Raw genomic sequence first — 23,439 nt, forward strand, 5'->3', positions numbered from 1 at the left:
CAGCTATGATAGGCTACATAAACATTTAAGTAGCCTATCATGGCTGACTGCAGGGACGCAAACGGCGGTGGCTATGGCCGCTGCCATTTGCAGACCCGGCCGGCCAGGATTCGCGGCGGGAGGGACGGGGTGCCTCCCCCCTGGCCAGAATTTCAGGGGGGAGGGATGGGGCGCCTCCCCCCCAGCCAGAATTTCGGGGGGAGGGACAGGGCGCCTCCCCCCACCTCGAATCACATTTCGTCAAAAGGTAAGTGACTTTCGTACATCCCTACGTGCAACTCACTCTCTCCTTCTCCCCAACTCTACAGTCTTTGCTATCAGCGCGGGAAAAATCTCCCAAGGCAGCGGCTGTCTGCCTGCCTGCTCGCCTCAGAAATGTGTATGCAGGGTTTGTTATGAAAGCCTACTCGCAAGCAAGTCCTACAAGCTAGTTGCACACTCTCCTTCCAGCTCTGCGCTCTCTGCTTTTCCCAGCTTGGGAAGCCCACTTTAAGCCTCCTAACTACCCCCCTGACAGTGGTTAGTTCACAGTGCTAATAGTGCACAGCTCCAACGGAAGGAACAATGAAATCAGCGCCATGTAGACGCAGCCTGTGTCATTTTACACCACATGCCACCAGACAGGGGGCTTCGGCTATTGGGCGGTATAGAAAATAAACAAACAAACAAATAATAACTAACTGTTGTCATTGCTGCAGCTGGCTTTGGCTGAATTAATGACGCATGCACTGCCGAAGACGACTAACGGAGAAACGTGTCAAAACCCAAATCACAAGTTGAGATCATTTTGGCAGGGAGTAATTTGCATTCGCTCGCTCGCTCGCTCTCAGGCTGGAAGGGCATGCTGTTTATTTTTGAGGGTTCACAATTGCCTGCCATGTGAAGCGTTTTGTGTGTGTTAAATGTTTGTGTGTGTATGTGGGGGGGGGGTAAATGTTTCTTGAACAGTTGGGAAATATACAGAGATCCTATCTGGAATATGGAAGCTATTTCAGTTTCAGGAAGGGGACATATCTCCCTTTCCATAGCTAAAGGGAGAGGGCTAAAATATGCATGGGAGAGTAACAAAAGGAAATAGTTTGGGGGGGGGCAGAGAGAGATAGAGGCAGAGAGAACATGCTATGCATGAACTAGAGCTGCGCAATGGCCTCTCAAAACTCTCCACTCTATTTATGGGCAGAAAAATATGTGGAAGGGGGTGTATGTGTGAGGATTTCACCAAATTCCTCCAGAAAGAAGAGAAATTCTCCAACAGTTTTTCAGAGTAGGGCTTGCCCCTAAGAGTCACAGCAGCACAGCTTTTTTTCTTGGGATTTTGTTTGGTTTTGCACTGCCATTGCAAGTAGTGGCATCAGCAACTGTGTTGGTGGCCTGGCCACCATTTTGCATCCCCCACAATGCCCCAGACGTAGCATCATGCTGGGCATGTTGTGTATGCTGTATGTGTTTGTGTGGTGTGCGTGTGGGGGGGGGGAATGGGAGACCCCTTCCCCCCATCCCCCCAAAGCCCCTACTGGAGAATATTCTGCAGAATGGCCTTTTTTAGGGGAAGGGAGGAGACAAAGACATTGTCTCAGAAAAAGGTGTCTTCTGATAAATTTCTCAACTCTACACAGTGGAGGTCTGTGGCTCCAATGTCAGTGGAGCAGTGAACCCACTCTGGATTTCGGTCAGAACCAGTCAGAATTCTAAAGGAGCTATCCAAGGTGCTGAAACTATTTTGGGTTTAGCACTTTGGATATATCCTTTAGAGTTCTGACTGGTTCTGTCTGAAACCCAGAGCGAATTCACCACCCCACTAGCATCGGAACCACCAGCCTCCACTGCTTCTCTCTCTTTCTCCTGGGATAGCTCCTCTAGAGTTCTGACTGGTTCTGACTGAAACACGGAGCAGATTCACCACCCCACTGACATCAGAGCCACCAGACTCCACTGGCTCTACAGCAAACAGCTGAAAGTATATTGGGGTGTAGGGTGCCTCTGTCTGGGTACCTGATGTGATATAGATGATGTGTTGCACGATAGGAGTGCTATGCTGCTTGCTGTCACCTACACTCTACTTGTGTATTTGCAAATCAACCAAATATTAGACAAAGCCATTCATCTCCAGTGTGGAGTGCGCCTGTTCCAGGTTCCAGCCAGCCATGCTCTTTTCCAAGAAACTCCATTCCATTCAGTCTCCCCTCACCCACACTGCAATTTGCTGTCAGCCCCAATAGCCAGTCAACATTCCATGTTCAAGGGGTTTTTGTACTTCTCCAAACTGTGGGATTCCCCCAGCACCCAAGGCCTGCTGATGCCTTGTTCTTGTGGGTGGATGGCACTGTTTTGGCTACATAAGGATCCACACTCACAGAATGAGTTCACTGTTAGTATATAGGATTGTGGGAAAATATGTCCATTAATAAAACAATTTTGGTGAGTTTCTCTCTGACTGCCTCAGATATAATCAGGGTTAGGCAAACTGGTGCCCCTCCAGAGGTTTTGGACTGCAAATCCTAACAACCCTGACCATTGGCCATATTGATTGGGGCTGATGGGAGCTGTAATCCAAAACATGTGGACATTCCCAGTTTGCATATTCCTGGATTAATTCCTGGATTGTTCAGGTTAATACATTCAGGGTGGAATCCTATGCATGTTTAGACAGAAAAAAGTCCTACAACTCCCAGCATTCGCCAGCCAGCATACTATCCATCAGATAACAGGTAAGACACTGAAATTAGATTTTGATGATTATTATGGGACATAGTAGATGTTATTTGTGAAGCTTCTTGTTAGAGAAAAAGAACTGTACTAGCCCAGCACTGAAGATGCTGGAAGGGTTATTAAAAGAACAAGTTTTAAAAGTAAGGAGACAAAAATGTGAGATATTGTCCCCTGCCCCCAGCTGCCATGGTAAGCCCCCTCCTCACCTCTCTCCACCCCAAATGGCTCAAATCATTTCACACCTCTCCTTTCTTTCATTTCAGGATTTGCCCCAAATTCCTGTTTTCCAAATAAGGCAAACCCCAAAACCAAACCAAAGGAGACCAACGCTTTCCGGGGGCAGCGTGTGTGCAACTTTTCCAAAGTAAAAAATGCAAGTCAAGCAACATAGGAGGATTTGCACATTTTACTTTATTCTAAACTTTAAAAAATATAATACTCTTTTTTTTAAAGAAATCATACTAATCATTTTCTTTCACTGCAATAGTGCTTCCAATATTTGCTATTGGGAGTGTGCCAATGGAGACAAAAAGTCTCTGGCATACATGTTTCATTGATCAGACATTTATTCTATGTTTTCTTTATTAAATATGTTGATTAAACATCACTTCTTGATTAAACATGTTGGCATCGTGTTATTTTCTCTCTGTTAAAATCCCCGTGCTTCTAAAGCTCCTGAGAAATGGGTAGTTAATAGTCACAACACACACACACACACATCTTCCCAAAAGCAAATTGATACAATGATTCTTTGGGGACAGTGCCTTAGAGAATCCTAAAATCCCCAGAATAGACTCTCCAATATTCACCAGAAAATATATATTGTCTATTTATTTACTTTCTGCACTTATAGTCTGTCCTTCGGCACTCATGGTTTAAAATTATGGATTACAATTTAATACACACAGTACCAAAATGATCCCCTCCCAAGATGATCGCCAGATTCCTAGTGTTCACTTTTTAAAAAAAGCAAAAAAGCAATAGGGGCTATTCTACACTAGGCATTAATTAGAGAGAACAGCTCTAATAGCTCCCAATAATAGTATTCAGAAACATGTAAGAAGAAAGCCAGACTATAAAGCACATGGTTTTCAGTGTCTATACACTAATGCCTAGAGTATGGGAAATAAACAGAACTAACTTGAACTCTTATACAGGAGGGAAATTATGACTTGATAGGTGTAACTGAAACTTGGTGGGATGACTCCCATGACTGGAATACAGCAATTGAAGGATATAACTTGTTCAAAAAGAACAGGAGGAACAGAAAGGGAGGTGGGGTTGCACTATATGTGAAAAACACATATCTCTGCACAGAAGTACAGGAGGATGAGCTTGGTAGCCCCATCAAGAGCATCTGGCTTAAAATAAATGGAGCAAAGAATAAAAGGAACATGGTGGTCGGAGTCTACTACAAGCCACCCAATCAAGGAGAAGACGAGGATGAAACTTTTGAAAAGCAAATTGCCAAGGTTTCAAGGAAGCATGATGTAGTAGTAATGGGGGATTTCAATTTCCCTGATATTTGTTGGGAGACAAATTCTGCAAAACATGGCCCCTCCAAGAGATTCCTGACTTGTGTTGCTGATAATTTCCTCCTACAGAAAGTAGAGGAAGGAACTAGAGGATCGGGTATCCTTGACTTGATCCTAACCAACAGAGATGACTTAGTGGATAAAGTAGCAGTTACAGGAACTCTGGGGGAAAGTGACCATGTTATACTTGAGTTCTTGGTTCTAAAGGAAGCAAAAGCCGAGTGTAGCCAAATGCTTACCCCGGATTTTAGGAAAGCCAATTTTAATAAACTCAGAACAATGATCAGTAAGGTCCCATGGCAAGCAACTCTAATGAGAAAAGGAGTCCAAGATGGGTGGGAGTTTTTAAAAAAGGAAATTCTAAAGGCACAAGTACAAACAATTCCAATAAGAAAAAAAGGCAGACGACAACAGAAGCTAATGTGGCTTGACAAAAAGCTTAGAGACGACCTGAAAACAAAAAAAGACACATGCAGGAAGTGCAGGGAAGGCCAAGCAACAAAGGAAGAGTACAGGCAGGTAGCACAGAATTGCAGGGATGGCGTCAGGAAAGCTAAAGCTGAGAATGAGCTGAGGTTAGCAAGGGATGCTAAAAGCAACAAAAAGGCGTTCTTCAGATACATGCATAGTAAAAGACAGAGGAAAGAAATGGTGGTTCAACTATTAAATAAGGATGGCAAAATGATAACAGATGACAAGGAAAAGGCAGAAGTGCTCAATTCCTACTTTGGCTCAGTCTTCTCCCAAAAGAAAGTCTATGACCCCCCTGGCAAAGGCAAAGTACAGGCGGAAGGGGCAGGATTGCAGCTTGAGATCAATAGGCATATGGTCAAGGAACACCTAATTATTTTGAATGAGTTTAGATCTCCAGGGCCAGATGAACTGCATCCTAGAGTAATAAAGGAAAATGGCAGAAGAACTCTCAGAACCGCTGTCTATTCTCTTTGAGAAATCATGGAGGACAGATGAAGTGCCAGATGAATGGAGGAGGGCTAATGTTGTCCCTATCTTCCAAAAGGGCCAAAAGGAGGAACCTGGGAACTACAGACCAGTCAGTCTGACATCAATCCCTGGGAAAATTCTAGAGCAGATTACAAAGTAATCCATCTGTAAGCACCTTGAAAACAATGCAGTGATTACTCGAAGCCAACATGGATTTGTCAAGAACAAATCCTGCCAGATGAATCTGACCTCATTTTTGATCAGGTAACCTCCCTTGTGGACTGTGGGAATGCTGTGGACATAATATACCACGACTTCAGCAAAGCTTTCAGCAAAGTGCCCCATGATATCCTGATTGGCAAACTAGCTCAAAGTGGGCTAGATGAAACAACGATAAGGTGGATCCACAGTTGGCTACAGGATCAGATTCAAACAGTGCTCATCAATAGGATCTTCTCAAACTGGGGAGAGGTAACGAGCGGGGTACCGCAGGGCTTAGTCCTGGGCCCAGTGCTCTTCAACATTTTTATTAATGACTTGGAGGAGGAGATGCAGGGAATGCTAATCAGATTTGCAGATGACACAAAATTGGGCAGGATAGCTAATACTTTGGAAGACAGAAACAAAATTCAAAGTGATCTTGATAGGCTGGAGTGCTGGGCAGAAAACAACAGAATGAAATTTAATAGGGAGAAATGCCAAGTTCTGCACCTAGGAAAAAGAAACCAAATGCACAGTTACAAGATGGGGAATACTTGGCTCAACAATACTACAAGCAAGAAGGATCTTGGAATTCTTGTAGATTACAAGCTGAATATGAGCCAACAATGTGATATGGCTGCAAAAAAGGCAAATGCTACTTTGGGCTACATTAATAGAAGGATAGCTTCCAAATCCCAGGAAGTACTAGTTCCCCTCTACTCAGCACTGGTTAGGCCTCATCTTGAGTACTGTGTCCAATTCTGGGCACCACATTTTTAAGAAGGATGCAGACAAGCTGGAGAGAGTTCAGAGGAGGGCAACAAAGATGATCAGGGGAGTGGAAACAAAGCCCTATGAAGAGAGACCGAAAGAACTGGGCATGTTTAGCCTTGAGAAGGGAAGACTGAGGGGAGATAGGATAGCGCTCTTCAAGTACTTGAAAGGCTGTCACAGAGAGGAAAGCCAGGATCTCTTCCCCATCATCTCAGAGTGCAGGACACGGAACAATGGGTTCAAGTTACAGGAAGCCAGATTCGGGCTGAACATCAGGAGAAATGTCCTGACTGTTAGAGCAATACGACAATGGAACCAATGACCTAGGGAGGTGGTGGGCTCTCCCACACTGGAGGCATTCAAGATGAGGCTGGACAGCCATCTGTCAGGGATGCTTTGACTTAGATTCCTGCATTGAGCAGGGGGTTGGACTTGACGGTCTTATAGGCCCCTTCCAACCCTACTATTCTAAGATTCTATAATTCTATGAATTATGTGCTCATCGTACTCACCATTGTTTATGGGCTCTTTAGACAATATCGTGACCCTCCAGTTTTGCTTCTGTGTCTAAAGAGCGCTTTCAGGAAGTTTTTTTAGAGCAGGGGAGATGCACCATTTAATTGTAAAACCGAAAGAAAGTGCGATTTCTTCCTGTGTATTTGCACTGCTCCACTATACCACAATGCCACCTAGAGGATATATAGTGGAAAAGCAGGAAAAGAAACATTCCTCGTGTAGTACTCGGATCTGAATTCTGTGACAAAACCGAAAGCAGATATGGCAGATTTAAAGCCGATTAACAGCCTTGTGTAGAAGAGCTCTCGAACCCAAGATGTGGGGCAAACTGCAGGCATTATTCTTCCACAAGAAAATGGAGACTTGGTGCCTCTTCACTTCTCAGTTGTCTGATCTGCCAAAAACAGTAGACCAGCTTTCCCCAACCTGGTTGTAGTTCAGATGTGTTGGACTACATCTATGCTGGCTGGGGATTATGGGACTTGCAATCCAACACATCTGGAAGGCACAAATTTGAGGAAGGCTGGAATAGACCATGTTCCCTGATGCTAGTCATGTATGCTTTGCACCTCCACTCGGCTGGAAAAATCCCTGCGGATGTCCATGTGTAGTAAGCACCTGATGAAATGGAAAAATTCACCCAGCAGAGCAGAACAAGATTGTTACTAACCTTTGGAAAAAGCGAGAAGGTTTCGTTGTCAATTGTGAAGGAATACAGAAATTCACCATCATACCAGAGATTCTTTCCCACCGGAGAATTCTCTTTTGTCATCGCAAAGAGCTGACCAGGATCACAACAGTCTTTCAGTAGTTTCCTGATAAAGAGACAGGGGACAGGAAGAACGACAACTGAGCTGGATAAATTGCCAAGAGGCGCTTAGAGGCTGGGTAGAAGGAATTCATATAAAAAGTGGGACCTGCAACGAAACTGCATCATCAGCAAAACCACCCGCTGTGATCCCTTTCCTAGGCACATTGAGGACAGAATCACCTGTCTTGGCAGCAAACCTGAAGCTGCATTTTCTGCAGTTCCAGTTGCGGCATGAGAGGCGGCACCTAGCCAGATATTATGGGATCATTTTCAGGTTTTGTGGCCTCAGGACGTGGACAAGGTGTTTGCGCTTACAACCCTGACTACGGGCTCTCTCGACCCTTGTCCTTCTTGGCTGATTAAAGCTAGCCGGAGGAGTTTTGACTGGGTGATCCTGGGTGTGGTGAATGCATCTTTCTGGCCAGCCAGACATGCCCTTTTACAAGATACCCCACTCCATTCCAGTCAGCATTCTCTGGCCACTGAGCATGCTCAGTCCTCACTGGCTCCCCCTCCCCCCAGATTTCTGCCCCCTAAATATTTTTCTTTTTTCTTTTTGGTACTTCAGCAAACCTTGGGGTTCCCCTGAGCCTGCTTATAACACACTTGTATGTGAATAGTGGCGTTTTGGCGGCAGTAGGAATGGCACTCACCCCCAGACATCATTAATAGAAGGAATGACAGTCAGCGGCCAACATTCTCCCCACATTTTAAGGTCACAACTAGATGAGATGGTGGGGGGTCTATGATCAGATCTTAGCAAGGTTTTAAGGGGCAAATGCAGCCAGAAGAGAGGAGGCATGATTTGGAAGAAGGCTGCAGCAGTAAAGGGAGAGAGGTTCAACTCTTTTGCCCATGTTCTTTTCCCAATCTGAATCCCTCTCCCTGCCTGGAGCTAATATTTGCTCCACAGAGCCATATGGTACCTACACGCTTTCCCCTTGGAGGGAAATTGCAGTCTCTGGGCAATTTATATCAGGAAAATAGCAGTGGGGGAGGGGGCAAACCCACTCCCTCCACCAGCACCATGGCCCTAATTCAACCCCCCCCCCCCATGGCTACATTTTTCCTTTTTAAAAAACAATCTTCTTGTCTAGCTATGCTCTTTAAAGCTCAAGGTTCCATCCCACTCCTGCATCATGCCAAGAACAAAATTCAGAGCCAGGGACATGCAGATGAAGGGGTGCAGCTAAGCAGATAGAGCCTGGCTCAGTTCTCACGGGCTCCCATTGAATTCTATGGGACATCATAAACAGGCTGTAATCTGGGACATTGTTGAGAGGGAGGAAAACCTGTCCTTCTTCCTAGACACAGGTAAAGGGTAGGTTTGGTCTCAAACCAATGGTGTCTCTTTAGGTTTTTCCCATGTAAGTGAATTGCTGCCATTCAGTCCTTGGAGAATGGGAGGAAAGTTCACATGAAGTAAGCAGAGCACCGCCCTCCATCAAGAAGGACACATGGCCACCCTATTCATGTACATACTGGGGCTGTTCACACAACACACTAACCCACACTCAGTGGATGAGCGTGGATTGTTGTTGAACCATGGGTTAGCATGTTGTCTGAACCCAGGACATTTTCCACAGGGTGGCTTGTTAACCACCCTGAACAACCCAACAACAAACCATGGGTTCTCAAGGTAGCTTGTTTGAGAAAAATAAGCCACACTGGGTTCAGCCAACATGCTAACCCATGGTTCAACAAACAACACATACTCAATCACTGAGTGTGGGTTAGTGTGTTGTACGAACCCAGTCACTTTCTTCACTGAGCGCCAGCTTAATGCATTTACCATAGCCACACAGTGGAGGAATGGGGAAGCCACCTGCTCTTCCCTTGCATGAAGATTGATGCTGCCTGAATGCCAGAAGCAGTGCCTAATCGATTTGTTAAATACACCAGTTAGACTCTGCCACGCACTTTTAAATCAAAAGATGCCTGTGTCAATATGGATTTTCTACAGCCCAAATAAGCACGCCAGGAACGTGAGTTTTTGCATCATCCCTTCCATTCAATCAACTTCTGAACTTACTGGGGGGGGGGTATTGCACTGGGGGCCCACTGCACGACTTTGATGCATTTGTACACATGACTTATCCCTGTCATACAAGAGGATACATTCGCCTCCATGGATCTTATCACAATCATTCGCATGCACAACATTTGATGAATGGGAACAGACGTCAATTTCTCCATGATTTGGGGTTTGTTGAGATGTTCGTGCAACCCTGGCTGTGCAAGCTGGTGTTTCCAGCTGCACAAGTGAAAGCAAACCTGTTTGTTTCAGTCACTCAATGGATAGCTGAGTAGATAAAACCATGGCAGGCACTCCCTTGAGCCCATTGCCCCGCAAGCAATATGACCATGGAACCAATTACCTGGGGAGGTGGTGGGCTCTCCCATGCTGGAAGCATTCAAGATGAGGCTGGACAGCCACCTGTCAGGGATGCTCTGACTTGGATTCCTGCACTGAGCAGGGGGTTGGACTCGATGGCCTTATAGGCCCCTTCCAACCCTACTGTTCTATGATGCTATGATTCTATGATTCTAAGTCTAGGGAAGCAGACATGCTTTCTCCTCCCCCATTTGAGCCCAAAGCTTAGCCCAGCGAACCTCATGGCCAAGCAGGGATTTGAACATGTCTTGAGCTGAAGAACAATGGGACCACTATCCATTACAAGGGCTTTTTTGGTAACAAATGCAGCACAGCATTGCTCCATTAGGCTGAGTTGTGGTCTGCAGTTTATGAACAAAAGCCCCCTGGTCCAAGTCTGCTCTGGTTGACTGGACCTAAAAATAGATGGCTGCTGCCATTTTGTGTTCTATTATCCATTTTCTTTTAAAAACAAATCTTTCTTGCAGAGTGGATTTCACTCTGTACACCGGGGGTGTTGAACCTCAGGCATGTGGGCCCAATTTGGCCAACCTGGGGGCAAAATCTACCCCATCTGGGTTCCCAATCCAGCTCTCTGGGGTTCCCCAGAAGACCCTGTCCCCTTTCCTCCAACTGCCAATTGTTTGGTAGTTTCTTGGCTTTTACGCTGTTCCCCCCCCCCCACTCTAAAAAGTTGAGCTGCCTCTTCTATGGCTTACTTATTGGCTGTAAGGGCTTTAAACTGAAATACGCTGGTATTTTTGGCCACATCCTCTTTGCCTTTGGTCCTGCCCATCACTGGAACCTGGCCCCCAAGAGCTTCTCTGAAATTAAATTCAGCCCTGGGGCTGAAAGAGGTTCAACACGCCTGCTGTACACCAAGCTTCCCCAACCTGGTGCACTCCAGATGCTTTGGACTACAACTCCCAGAATTCCTGACCATTGGCCATATTGGTCAGGGCTGATGGGAGCTGAAGTCCAAAACATCTAGAGGGCACCAGGTTGGGAAGGCTGATTGACACCATGGGATACAAGATCACCTTTACGGCTGCCATCTTTTTTTAATGGCTATGTTCTGGTAACCATGAAACTTCAGCACATGAAACTTCTCCCTCATCTGATCTGCACATCAGAGCTTCACATTTCTGTGTATCGAGAGAATGAGAGAGAGAGAGAGAAAGGGAGAGAGAACAGAAACTGAACTACAAATCAGGACTTCCCATGAATCCACTGGATGGCCTTAGGGAAGCCTCAGTCCCCACCCTCCTCTGCAACATGGAGGGTAATAATACTGTCCTACCTGATCAGGTTGTTGTATGAGAATGCACAAGAAGCGTTTTGAATACTTGAAAGCACCATACAAAGGTGAAGGATTAATATCGGGGGGGGGGTTACTATTGCTATTCCGTTGTTTTTATTGCATTTCACATTGTTTCTGTTACTTCGGTTTTGTTTTGAATTGCTGTCAGCTTCCTTGAGTTGGCACTTGCTTAGAAAGATAGAATTGCTTAGAATCTCTTGTGACAGAGCTGAAAAAGATGAGTGCCTGGGATCCCACAGAACTGGTGCTATCCCCAGCTGAAATCCTGGTCAAAATCCAATGTTCGGAGTGGGAACAGATTTTTTTGTCTTTTATTTGTACTGTTTTCTTTCTGTTTCACTCTTCTTCCATGGTAGAAGCACCAGGGGCTGTTCATGGTTCACACACACCCTGCAACAATCCTTTGAGTTAGTCGAGGCTGAGCGATAGTGACTGGCCAAAGATCACCCAGTGAGTTTACACATTTGAGCAGCGGCGGGGACTGGAATCGTCTTCTCAGCCCTAGAAATGTTTCTGCTCAGAGAATTGGGACATGTTGTAGTGGGTTCCCAGGCCCAATCCAGAAACAGCATATATGACATTGCTTGGAGGGCAAGGAGCGGTCAACAGTGTAACCTTTGCCATGCCCGGAATGGATTATGGCACCCATTTTTATTTATTATTACATTTATATCCCACTGTTTTTCCTCTTGCAAGGAACCTAAGGCGGCTTACATGATCCTCCCCTCCTGGCCATTTTATCCTCACAACAGCCCTGTGGGGTAGGCTAGACTGAGAATCAGTGACTGTCCCAAAGTCACCCAGTGAGCTTCATGGCCGAGTGGGGATTAGAACCCAGATCTCCAGAGTCCCAGTCCAACATTCTAACCACAGCACCACACTGGCTCTCATTCTATACTCCACCAAAGTCTTTGCATGCAGAACCAAGCATTCTGCTTATCTCTCCCACCAGATCAAGTTGAGAGAGGTTAATATTTAATAAATTTATGGCAGCAGCCACTCCATCAGATAGCAGCAACAGGAGGAAGCAAGGCAGGGTCACTCCCATTTGCTCTGCTAAGAAGCCAGCTCCATCCAGCTCCCCCCTCTCTCACCTAGCAGCAGCCATTCCATCAGGCTGCAGCAGAGCGGGGGAAGAGAAGCAGGGTCAGCTCTTCTTAGAAGCCAGCTCAGGCTTCAACAGTTTACATTCCAGTTGGGCATTCTAAGAACTACTGCCTGAGTTTGCTGGTTTTCCTTTTCCCTCCTCATGCCTTTTTCATTTTGTGCTGTGCTTTTTAGATTCTAAGCCTGTGGGCAGGGACTGTCTCATTTTTACTGATCTTACAGAAGCTGCTCTGGGCACCTTTTGGGCCGAGAAGTGTGGTAAAAGGCTGCCAATAATCATAACCAAAACCATGATGGAAAAAGGGGTTGTATAAGACAGCTTCATAAGACTTTTCCTCACCTCACATCTGTGACCTCGTCAGTGGTCTCCCATACAGTAGGGGATCATTTGCATCCATTTCAAAAGCTCATGAGACCTTTTTCCTTTCCTTTTCTTGCGTAGTTTTGTTCCAGCTCTGATGGCAACATGCATTCTGAGGAACCTTGCTGAGAGTCTCAGTTGCCACTGAACTTTTCCAGTTCCTGCCATCTGCTGCTGGCCTTGCTGTAGAATATCTTCCCCTCCCCTCCCTTCCTCTCCCTCACAGTTCTCTCCATGCATTTTATTTTCATCCGCCTCCCTAACCTTTTGAAACAGCCCGCCTGTGGCTAATGGCATTACTTCACCATGCAATAAATACATTTCTGGAGTGGGGGTTGCCCCTTTCCTTTCCGTTCTTGCTTCTAGGCTTCCTAGCGTTGCTGTAAGGTGGTGGAATGGTGTGACTGAGCCACCCCACCATGCCATGTGCCCTGCATCTGGATCCCAACATTGCCCCAAGGATTCAGATGAATCACAGGCCACCCCACTGAAAAGGGGGACCTTGACACCCCTTCCTATACCCTCCCAACCAGACAATGTGGTTCTCCCTTCATCTTCCGAGACGGATCAGTTCTCAAAGATGATGGCTACTGACTCTACTGTGTGATTGACCCCAGATGCCTACTTCTGCAATCTCTCCTCCCAATACACGTACTCCTGCAATGCCTGAGAGTCTAAACAGAATTACCCGAGTCAGATAAACGATCGGATTTCCTAATGGATCTACTGCCAATGAATGTATCTGATCATGTAATTACCTGATCAATCTCCCTTTAACGACTTAATTCTTAGAATTCATTACAGCTTTTAGTCACTTTGGCCAAAATGGTCAGTGGCCTAATTCCCCACTTATTGATTGTTCTGCATTTTTTCTCAGCTCTTGATTGAACCATTCTAAGACAAATGGAGCCCCTGACAGACTGACTTTCCCATTGGGGAACCTACAAACTGAGAAGACACAGCACAGTGTCTTCTGCATTAATAGACTTCCTTTATTGCTGCTGGGCCTGGTGGCAGAATGCTGTGTTTCTGGGCAGCTGCTAAAGACTCAGCACCCCAGCAAGACCAGAGACCTCCCCACCCCCAAAGCCATTTTATCCAGCATTCTAATGAGTTCCATTTTATTCTTCCACAATGACCAATGTGACATTTCTGTAGGGCAAGGGTGCCAAAGAAAACAAAATAATGAAATTTAATAGGGAGAAATGCCAAGTTCTGCACCTAGGAAAAAGAAACCAAATGCACAGTTACAAGATGGGCGTACTTCACTCAACAATACTACAAGTGAGAAGGATCTTGGAATTGCTGTAGATCACAAGCTGAATATGAGCCAACAATGTGATGTGGCTGCAAAAAAGGCAAATGCTATGTGGGGCTGCATTAATAGAAGTATAACTTCCAAAACACATGAAGTACTAGTTCCCCTCTACTCAGCACTGGTTAGGCCTCATCTTGAGTACTGTGTCCGGTTCTGGGCGCCACACTTTAAGAAGGATGCAGACAAGCTGGAGAGGATTCAGAGGAGGGCAACAAAGTTCAGGGGACTGGAAACAAAGCCCTATGAAGAGAGACCGAAAGAACTGGGCATGTTGAGCCTTGAGAAGAGAAGACTGAGGGGAGATATGATAGCGCTCTTCAAGTACTTGAAAGGTTGCCACAGAGAGGAAGGCCAGGATCTCTTCTTGATCTTCCCAGAGTGCAGGACATGGAATAATGGGCTCAAGTTACAGGAAGCCAGATTCTGACTGAACATCAGGAAAAACGTTTGACTGTTATAGCAACACAACAATGGAACCAATTGCCTACGGAGGTGGTGGGCTCTCCCGCACTGGAGGCATTCAAGACGAGGTTGGACGGCCACCTGTCAGGGATGCTTTGACTTAGATTCCTGCATTGAGCAGGGGGTCTTATAGGCCCCTTCCAACTCTACTATTCCATGATTCTAAGGTGCAGCCCATGGGCTGTAGGTGCCCCCCCAATCTTGTTTGGCTGCCCCCAGACTCCCAGCACCACCTGCTACCATTGAAAAAGGGGGGATGAAAAAACGCTCTAGGAACAGCCTCTGTGGTTCCTGCCACAGGAGCCTTATTCCTAGAGTGTTGCTGAAGCATCCTAGGAAGGAGGGGATGAAGGTTCTTGGCCGCTTCCTAGAATGCTCTGGGAATGCTCTAGGAACAAGGCCTCTTTGGCAGGAACCATTGAGCCCATTCTGAAAGCATCTTTTTCCCTATTAGGGTGGGGGTGATTGGGTCTGGAGGGGCTGGAGAGGGGAGTGGGCTTCAATACCCTGATTCTGTGACTTGAAACAGATACTGTTTCTGCAAGGCCAAGCTCTGTTGCTGCTGGGGTGAGAATGAGGGGTGCATGAGAAAGGATTTGAGTGGTGTGTGCGTGCACATGCAGCCTTCACCGCCCCAGCAGACACTCGATGTGGTCCTCGGGGCTGCAAAGGATGTGCACCCAGGCTCTTGGGCACTGTGGGAAGTATAAACAGTGGCTTCACCCAAACGCTGTTGTGTCACATCACTCCTGCCACCACCATCTGGTAACCCTACCCAGGGGTGGGGGGCAGGGCAAGGGGCTCATGGTGAGCCCCCTCCTAAGCGGCCCCTCAAATCTGGAGGTTTGTGATTTGTGCTGACCTACACTTGGTAGGTCACTTGAACTACACTTGAACTCTTCCATCTTCACCTAAACCTGCTACTGTTTGTTTTAGCCTTCCACTATGCATCTTACAAGCCACTTAGCAGCACTCTGGAGAATACCCTGGGGAAAGGGTATTTCCATGTAGAGGACAATTCACTTCTTCTGTGGTGACTCAACAAAAGATTATGGTTCACCAAAGGCCTCATCAGACACAACAAAAGACCTATCAAGAGGAAGGGTGGTAAAACCGGAGAGAGCAGGGGTTTTCAAAACGGCCTTCTGAGGGATTTCTTGGAAAATTGTGATTTTTTTCAATGCAGCTAGAAATAATGGCAGGATTACTTATACTACCCACCTTCCCATGCAGTGTGTTGCCACAGGGAAAAGTTCTCAGAAGGATGAACTTCTGAGAACTCAAGGTCCAGTAGGCCTGGCTGATTCCCTGAATGACATGCAGCAAAATGAGGTGGTAGAATCCTGAGGTGGTAGAGTGATCTGTACAAGTAAGGGATGCCACACCACAGGCAGGGTAGATTGATTGAAAGCATTCAGCAGGCAGCAACACCGGAAAGTGTTGTGCAAAGGGGTGTCAACCCCCTTCCAGGGAATCATAGAATAGAGGGGTTGGAAGGGTCCTATAAGACCATTGAGTCCAACCCCCTGCTTGATGCAGGAATCCGAGTCAAAGCATCCCTGACAGATGGCTGTCCAGCCTTGTCTTGAATGCCTCCAGCATGAGAGAACCAACCACCTCCCAGGGTAATGGGTTCCATTGTTGTATTGCTCTAACAGTCAGGAGGTTTTTCCTGATGTTCAGCCAGAATCTGGCTTCCTGTAACTTGAGCTCGTTTTATTCCATGTTCTGCAGCCTGGGATGATCAAAAAGAGATCCTTCCTTTCAGGGAAACTCAAGCAGCCGGAGAGGCTGTGAGGACAGAAACGGGGGGGGGGGGAGGGAGATAGTAAAAAAGACAGCACCCCCCCCCCTTCCACTAAGGTAAGCACTGAAGCACTACACCCTGAGAAATTTCTCCAAACTTCTCACAATTTTTGGGTGCAGTTTCTTTTCTCCCCTCCCTGCAACCAGTGGTAGAAAATAACTAAGTTGAAAAATTCAGCACAGTGCTAATGATAATACTTTACCTTTTTCTTTCCTGAAAACGATAATATTTTACATTTTCTTTCCCATACAACTGAAATGGTGGTGGCAGTGTTTAAAAAATAAGCATTATTTTTTATTCTGATGTAGTGATTATGTGTGCCACAGCACGCTGTTTCATAACCCATTGACGCAAAATTTGTTTTCTGGGCATCCTGTCTGTAAAAGGTTTCCGTTGCTCTTGTGGGGTGAGATGCTGACCTTCGGGGAAATCTTGCTGTCATGGGTCCCTGGTGGGTTCATCCTGGGGATGGCAGGAGTGTGTTTAAAAGCCCACTCCACCATTGAATGTTCCCCAGCAACCAGTATTCAGAGGTTACATCCGGTCGCTGCAAATTCCTCAAGTGTATTCAATGCTCTCTCCAGAAGCACATTCTTTTGTCTTTCCTGAATCTAATGCCCATGTGTTAGATTGGGTGACCCCAAGTTCTGGTATGATATGAGGAGAAAAACCTCTCTATCTTCTGTTTCCAAATGAAATTAAATATAATTCTATAAACCTCTATTGTGTCCTCTCCTTAGTGATCTTCTATTTTCTCCAAACCAGGACACCCCACATACGTTACCCTAACCCTTCCCCAACCTGGTCCCCTCCAGATGTGTTGGACTGCAACTCCCATCATTCCTAGCTGGCTGGCCATGCTAGCTAGGAATTATGGCACTTGCCTTCCAGAGGTGTGAGATTGCACCAGGTTGGGGAAGACTGATTTGGCTTTTCCTTGTGGGAAAGGTGTTCCAGCACCTGGGTCATTTTGGTTGCCCTTTTCTTCACCTTAGCACCATCGGAAGCTGCCTTATATCAAGTCAGACCATGGCTCCATCTAGCCCAGTGTTGTCAATACTGACTGGCAGCAGCTCTCCGGGATTTCAGGCACGAGCTTTTGCCAGCCCTAGGATGAGAGGGACTGTAGTTCAATGGCAGAACACCTGCTTTGCACACAGAAGGTCCCAGGCTCGATCCCCAGCATCTCCAAATAGGTGTGTGTGGGGGAAACCATCTTGCCTGAAGCCCTGGAGAGCTGCTGCCAGTCAGTGTTGACAATACTTGACTAGATGGACCATCTGACTCAGTATAAGGCACCTTTGATGTTCCTATGTACCTGGAGTTGCCAGGGATTGAACCTGGGCCTTCTGCACGGAAAGCATCTGCTCTGCAACCCTTCCCCTTTGCCAGCTCTATAGTACCCTTTATGTGACAGGGTGACCAAAACTGTCCACAGCATTCTATACGTGGCTGTTCCATCTATGCATATGAAGGCTTTTAAGATACCGGCAGTTTGCCTTTCACATTTACAAAATTAATGTGCAAACTGAAAAGCAGCCTCAGCATTCCAGGTTGACTGCAGCTATCCAAAGCCATTGCACAGATGACATGGCAGCAAAGCCAGGTTTGTGGCCAACGGTAGACTTTACAAGGAACTGCAGCCAATGAACTCACCTGTATGAAACTGGACTTTGTCTCATTTACGCACTGCATCAGCCTTCCCCATCCTGGTGCACTCCAGATGTTGTAGACTTCAATTCCCATCAGCCTCAACCAGCAGTGTCAATGGTCAGGAAAGCTGGGAGGTGTAGTCAGTGGAGGTTGGTGGCTCCGATTTTGGTGGGGTACTAAATCCACTCTGGCTTTCAGTCAGAACCAGCCAGAACTCTAAAGGAGCTATCTAAGGTGCTAAATCTATTTTTGGGGTAAAAACGGGGCAAAGCAAAATCATCAAATTGTGATTGTGGGGCTGAAAAACAAACTATCCAACATATAGTGACAGAGTGTCAAAACCGAGCCTTCAATGGAGACTTTGCCGATTTCCCGGCTGTGACAACTGAAGTAAAAAACTATATCTGCAACCTAGACATACGTTTGTAATATTCCTGTATATATTTTATATTTTTCATTTCATATTTATCATGCTCTATGTTTTTAATGTAATGTGATGTAAATGTGCCATACAATAAATAAATAAATAAATAAATAAAATTTGAGGGGTGGGTTTCAGCACCTTGGATAACTCCTTTAGAACTCTGGCTAGTTCTGACTGAAAGCCGGAGTGGATTCAAACCTTGCCGAAATCAGAGCCTCCAGCCTCCACTGGCTGTAGTCCAAAACTTCTGGAAGGCACCAGGTATGGAAGGTACCAGGGAAGGCTCCACAGCATGTTTAAAGTGTGGAATCTGATCCTTTTCCAAATCTCCAATTTTTTCATAGGAAGCTGGCTTAAACCAATTCAGACCATTGGTCCAATCTGGCCCGGTATTTTAACAAAGATGGGCAGATGCTCTCATGGGTTTCAGACATTTTCAGCACAATCTGGACATGCCAGGGATCGATGTTGGGGAGTGGGAGGGGTGGATGTTGTATTAAAAACGTGTGTTCCATCTCTGGACTACAGCCCTTCACTTATATCCTGTTTCTATTGTAACATAAAGACATTAGATGAATTCCTGGAATCCATCTTATCTTGCCTGGTTTGCCTTTGGAAATACTTTGCTTCTCCATCTTCAAAAATTTTCTTGATGGGAGCTGGAGGGAACAACCCAAAATACAGTCCTTGAAAACAGTTTCTGGTCTGAACGGCTCAAGCAATCCGCTGTGCAGCTGCAGATTTACCTTGAAATGTATTGCCAGTGAGGTCCCTGTTATGTAACTGTCAGTGACGGCATCAGACAAGAGAGAAACTGACAGATGCAGGCTGCAGAAATCTCCCTCTTGGACTTGCCACTGACATTGTTACTGCAGGATCTAAAAGAGGAAAGCTGCTTGATACAGCTAGCAAAGTATTAAGTGGGAAAAGACAGACAGACGATAGATAGATAGATAGATAGATAGATAGATAGATAGATAGATAGATAGACAGACAGACAGAGATACGCACGTGCACACACATATATTTATAACAGTTGGTGAGTGTGTGTGTGTGTGTGTGCATGTATTATTAGAATCTATTATAAACCACCTTGAGAAGCATTCAATCCAAAAGCGGGATATAAATCTTCTAAACAATAAATATGTAAATAAATAGATTTTGTATTGCTTTACTGTAACAACTTCCAAAAAAAGTCACAATGTTCTACTTAGTCCTGCCCCTACAATCCTGCCCCCAAACGTGCATGTGTATGCTTGCAAGGGCACACAAGTCCATCAACTGGGTCAGATTTAGGGTGCAAGCAACCACCTGGGCACTGGGTTTGTTGCAGGGCTGGCGTCAAGGGTAGGCATGGCTAGGCACCTGCTGAGGGTCCAAACCCCAGCAGTGGCCCACTAGCAAGAGTCCCTTGGGACTTCTCCTCCTCTCTGGCACTGTGTTAAGGCAAAATTACCTTCTAGGTCTCTAACCAGGTGTTCAAGCTGACTGAGATCTGCAGGACTTTAGGAGACGGTAGATGAATGAGACTCTACAAAGTAGTTACAATTCAACTTCAGTTAATATACATTGATATGAGTTGCCGTTCTTTAACTAGCATACCTATGCATACATATTCTTATCTTCTGCTGACAGAAGATGACAAATGTTGTTATCAAAAGTTCATAGTTCAGATAAAATGTCATATGGACTTCAGGGTATCTTCTGAGCAAGTTAACCCTTGGTCATGCTTCGGTATAATCAGGGCACACTCCAATATATCAACAGATGCTTTTATTGTACATTTGTGAGTTAATTGTCATTACAGATTATTTCTGTTACATGACTCAACTTGACTCATTTCTCTCTGTCTTTTATTAGGTGGAAAGTCTAGGTTTATTGCTTTCTATCCTTATCATCAGTTCCTCTTCTTAGATCAAGTTTTCTCTAGCCTATTTTCAGCCCCTAAGAAAGAAACTTCCATATTCTACTTCATATAGAGCTTACAATATAGGATTATAATTGTTAAAAGTCATTAAGTTGTATTAGTGGGATATAAATACATTAGTATGGCCAAAACAATTGCAACCTTCTTGTTCACCTGCCTCGCACTTTGGACCAGATAATGGTGGTGGAGAGGAGGGGCACCAATAGATGCCACCTCTGACTTGCTCCCTGGCTCTCTGCCTGTTAAGAACATAAGAAGACCCATGCAGGATCAGACCAAGGGTCCATCTTGTCCAGCATTCTGTTCACACACTGGCCAACCAGCTGTCGACCAGGAACCCACAAGCAGGACATGAGGGCAATAGGACCCTCCCAGCCAATCAATATCAAGCTTACCAGGTTGATTCTACAGGCAACACGTTAAGGAAAGCTGATCCTAAAGGACAGCTTCCACTGTTGCATGTTCTGTGTCTTCATTATATACTTTTTCGATGCTATAAAATATGTCCAAACTATTTTTTACTACAGTTTATATTTCTTATCCAAGGATTCTAAAGATAACCTTTGAGAAGAGAAGACTGAGGGGAGATATGATAGCACTCTTCAAGTACTTGAAAGGGTGTCACAGAGAAGAAGGCCAGGATCTCTTCTTGATCATCCCAGAGTGCAGGACACGGAAGAATGGGCTCAAGTTACAGGAAGCCAGATACCGGCTGAACATCAGGAAAAACTTCCTGAGTGTCAGAGCAATACGACAATGGAACCAATTACCTGGGGAGGTGGTGGGCTCTCCCACACTGGAGGCCTTCAAGACGAGGCTGGACAGCCATTTGTCAGGGATGCTCTGACTTGGATTCCTGCATTGAGCAGGGGGTTGGACTCGATGGCCTTGTAGGCCCCTTCCAACCCTACTATTCTATGATTCTATGATACTCTAAATCTTCATATGTCTAAATAAGATTATCAAATTTCGAAGTTTCTTATCAAGATTAATATGCATACCAACATACTTATCTAAACATTTTAGCTTTCTTTGACATGTTTCAAGTTTGTTTTTGACACAAACATATTTTCTCGACATCATCTTGTCTTGTGAGTTTGTTTTTCTTACATATTTACGGTCTCATATTTACGGTCTCCGGTGAGGCTTCTTGGTCACTTATCTGATGGCCCATCTGACCTAATAACTATCCGAGACTCTACTAAGTGAAAGTCGTAACCCCAGATTTAACATTGACACCTCCCTATCTGGATCCCTTTCTAAACAGTAAAAGGGTACTAATGATCTATTTCTAATGGTCTGGTACAATTGTCTCTCATCTGGCAAACCTCAGAGATAAGTCATTTTAATTACTCTTGGTTGAGAAGTCCAGACTGGGTGGTATTTGGCATTGGAATCCCATTTTTAATTCCAGAATTCTCTTGGAGGCATTTGATTACAGAATTTCCTAATTGAGCAGCAGGGGTAAGATCATGCAAATACAAAAGATTGGTTTGATCTGCCACACCCCCTCCTCCCTCTAAGGGAATTCTGTGATGTGGATGCTCACAAGAATTTGGTCTGTGTTCTAAACTACCCCCCTCGCTCTGCATCTGAGTGAGGAAGTAAGTGGCAAGATACTGTTGGTGAAAAGGCTGAACAAATCCATTTGGAGATTCCCAATCAGCAAAAATATGACGACAGGAAGATCCATGAACACAAAAAGCTATAGGGAAATGTGTAGGTGGTAATTTGTCAATAACCACCCGATGGTTTCTTCCTGAATGAAATGATTCTTTTCCAAACATGAGAAAGCAATTACTATGTCTGTAACCATCACAAATTATACACTCCATTCCTCTATTTGGGGTGTCTACAACGAGGCAAGCTCCCATTTCAGAGTCCAAATGGGACCACTAATAAACAAGTCCTTCTGCCACTGCAAACTTTCTCCATTTAATGTTGTGTTCCAAGTTCATTGCTCTGATGTGCAGCCAAGATATGAGTGCTGTAGTATCTTGTGGAATTTTCAGGTACCAAGCGTTCTCTTGCTATGTCCTGGCCAAAGGAACAGGCTGTGGGTGAGAGGCGTTCAAAGTCTCTGGGTTATGAGCAGGAAAGGCTTGATTGTATGCACAAAGGGTTTTGAATTGTCTGGAACCTAAGCTGTGAGTGGCTGGGCATTAAGGTACATGTCAGATGGCAATTCCACAATTCAACTGAGTGGAGACTGTTGCAATATTCTGTACCAAATTTGAGGCAGCTGGCTGCACGGATTCTAGTGCTTGAGCTAACTGATGTACCCACATGGAATAATCCTCGGGATGAATATCCAAATGCAAAAGCTGGGCTTGAGCACTAATTAAAATCTGTTTGATACTGTCTTGTGTGGAAAATAAAGTAATATTAGTCTTCTTGAGGTGAGCCAAAATTCCAACCAGCAGTGGAAAGCAAAGTGGAATTCTGGTCACATTTGAGACTGCTTGTGTTACCAGCACCTCTGACTTCAAGGGAGGCCACAATTCACTAGCCACATTAATGTAGGATCCATTCAATAGGGGTTCAATAAACACATACGGAGTTGCTATTGGCTCTACAGTAACTGGACAGTTACTCTCTGTTTTATTTGTCCCACATGGATGCTTTTTATTATTATTTTTTTACAAAATACATAAACATAATTTTTACACTCCAAAATTTCTAAAAATCTTTGCTCACCACATATCAAAGTCACTATATTAAAGGGAGTGCCAATTGTGGATAATGCCCAATATTGGCCTGCATGAACAAGTGTACCTACATTAACAATTTCCCAATTAGTGTAAAACACGCGTTCTGGGATGTGCATGGTCAATAAAAAATGCACTTGCCACCTTGTAGCGATACTTGGTAATGATTTTGCAGAATCTCCCTCTTTATATTTATGTATGTGGAAAACAGTGGCTTGTGAGGAATGCTGGATGATTCTCTTGTAATCATCTCACACTCCCAATTTTTGTTGCAACTCCTTAACAGCTATGAGTTCCCAAGGAACTTTCCCTGGATTTAACAAGAGCACAGTTTTCAAAAGATGAGCATGTATGGATTCAATTATAAACACATCATTCAAGGTCTGCAAGTCATGTAAGGTGACGCTAACAGCAGAGACTAGATGATCTCTTATAACATAAAACCCTCTTTCCAATTCTTTATTGTTGATATCTGAGATTTTAGCTAGA

At 45.1% G+C, this 23,439-nt stretch overlaps 1 protein-coding gene across 1 annotated transcript in view; it reads right to left on the reverse strand.

Moving 5' to 3' along the window:
• Positions 1 to 23,439, reverse strand: part of ST8SIA1 (ST8 alpha-N-acetyl-neuraminide alpha-2,8-sialyltransferase 1) — a 133,623-nt gene that overhangs the window by 86,915 nt on the left and 23,269 nt on the right. Inside the window, exon 2 of the mRNA XM_084809148.1 lies at positions 7,348 to 7,492. Within this exon, the coding sequence (XP_084665274.1) occupies positions 7,348 to 7,492 (145 nt within the window). The remainder of the gene's footprint in view (positions 1 to 7,347; positions 7,493 to 23,439) is intronic.

The sequence above is a fragment of the Heloderma suspectum genome, chromosome 7 (assembly GCF_057233095.1).
Source record: "Heloderma suspectum isolate Gila_16-S chromosome 7, 16-S_ref, whole genome shotgun sequence".
Lineage (NCBI taxonomy): Eukaryota > Metazoa > Chordata > Lepidosauria > Squamata > Helodermatidae > Heloderma > Heloderma suspectum.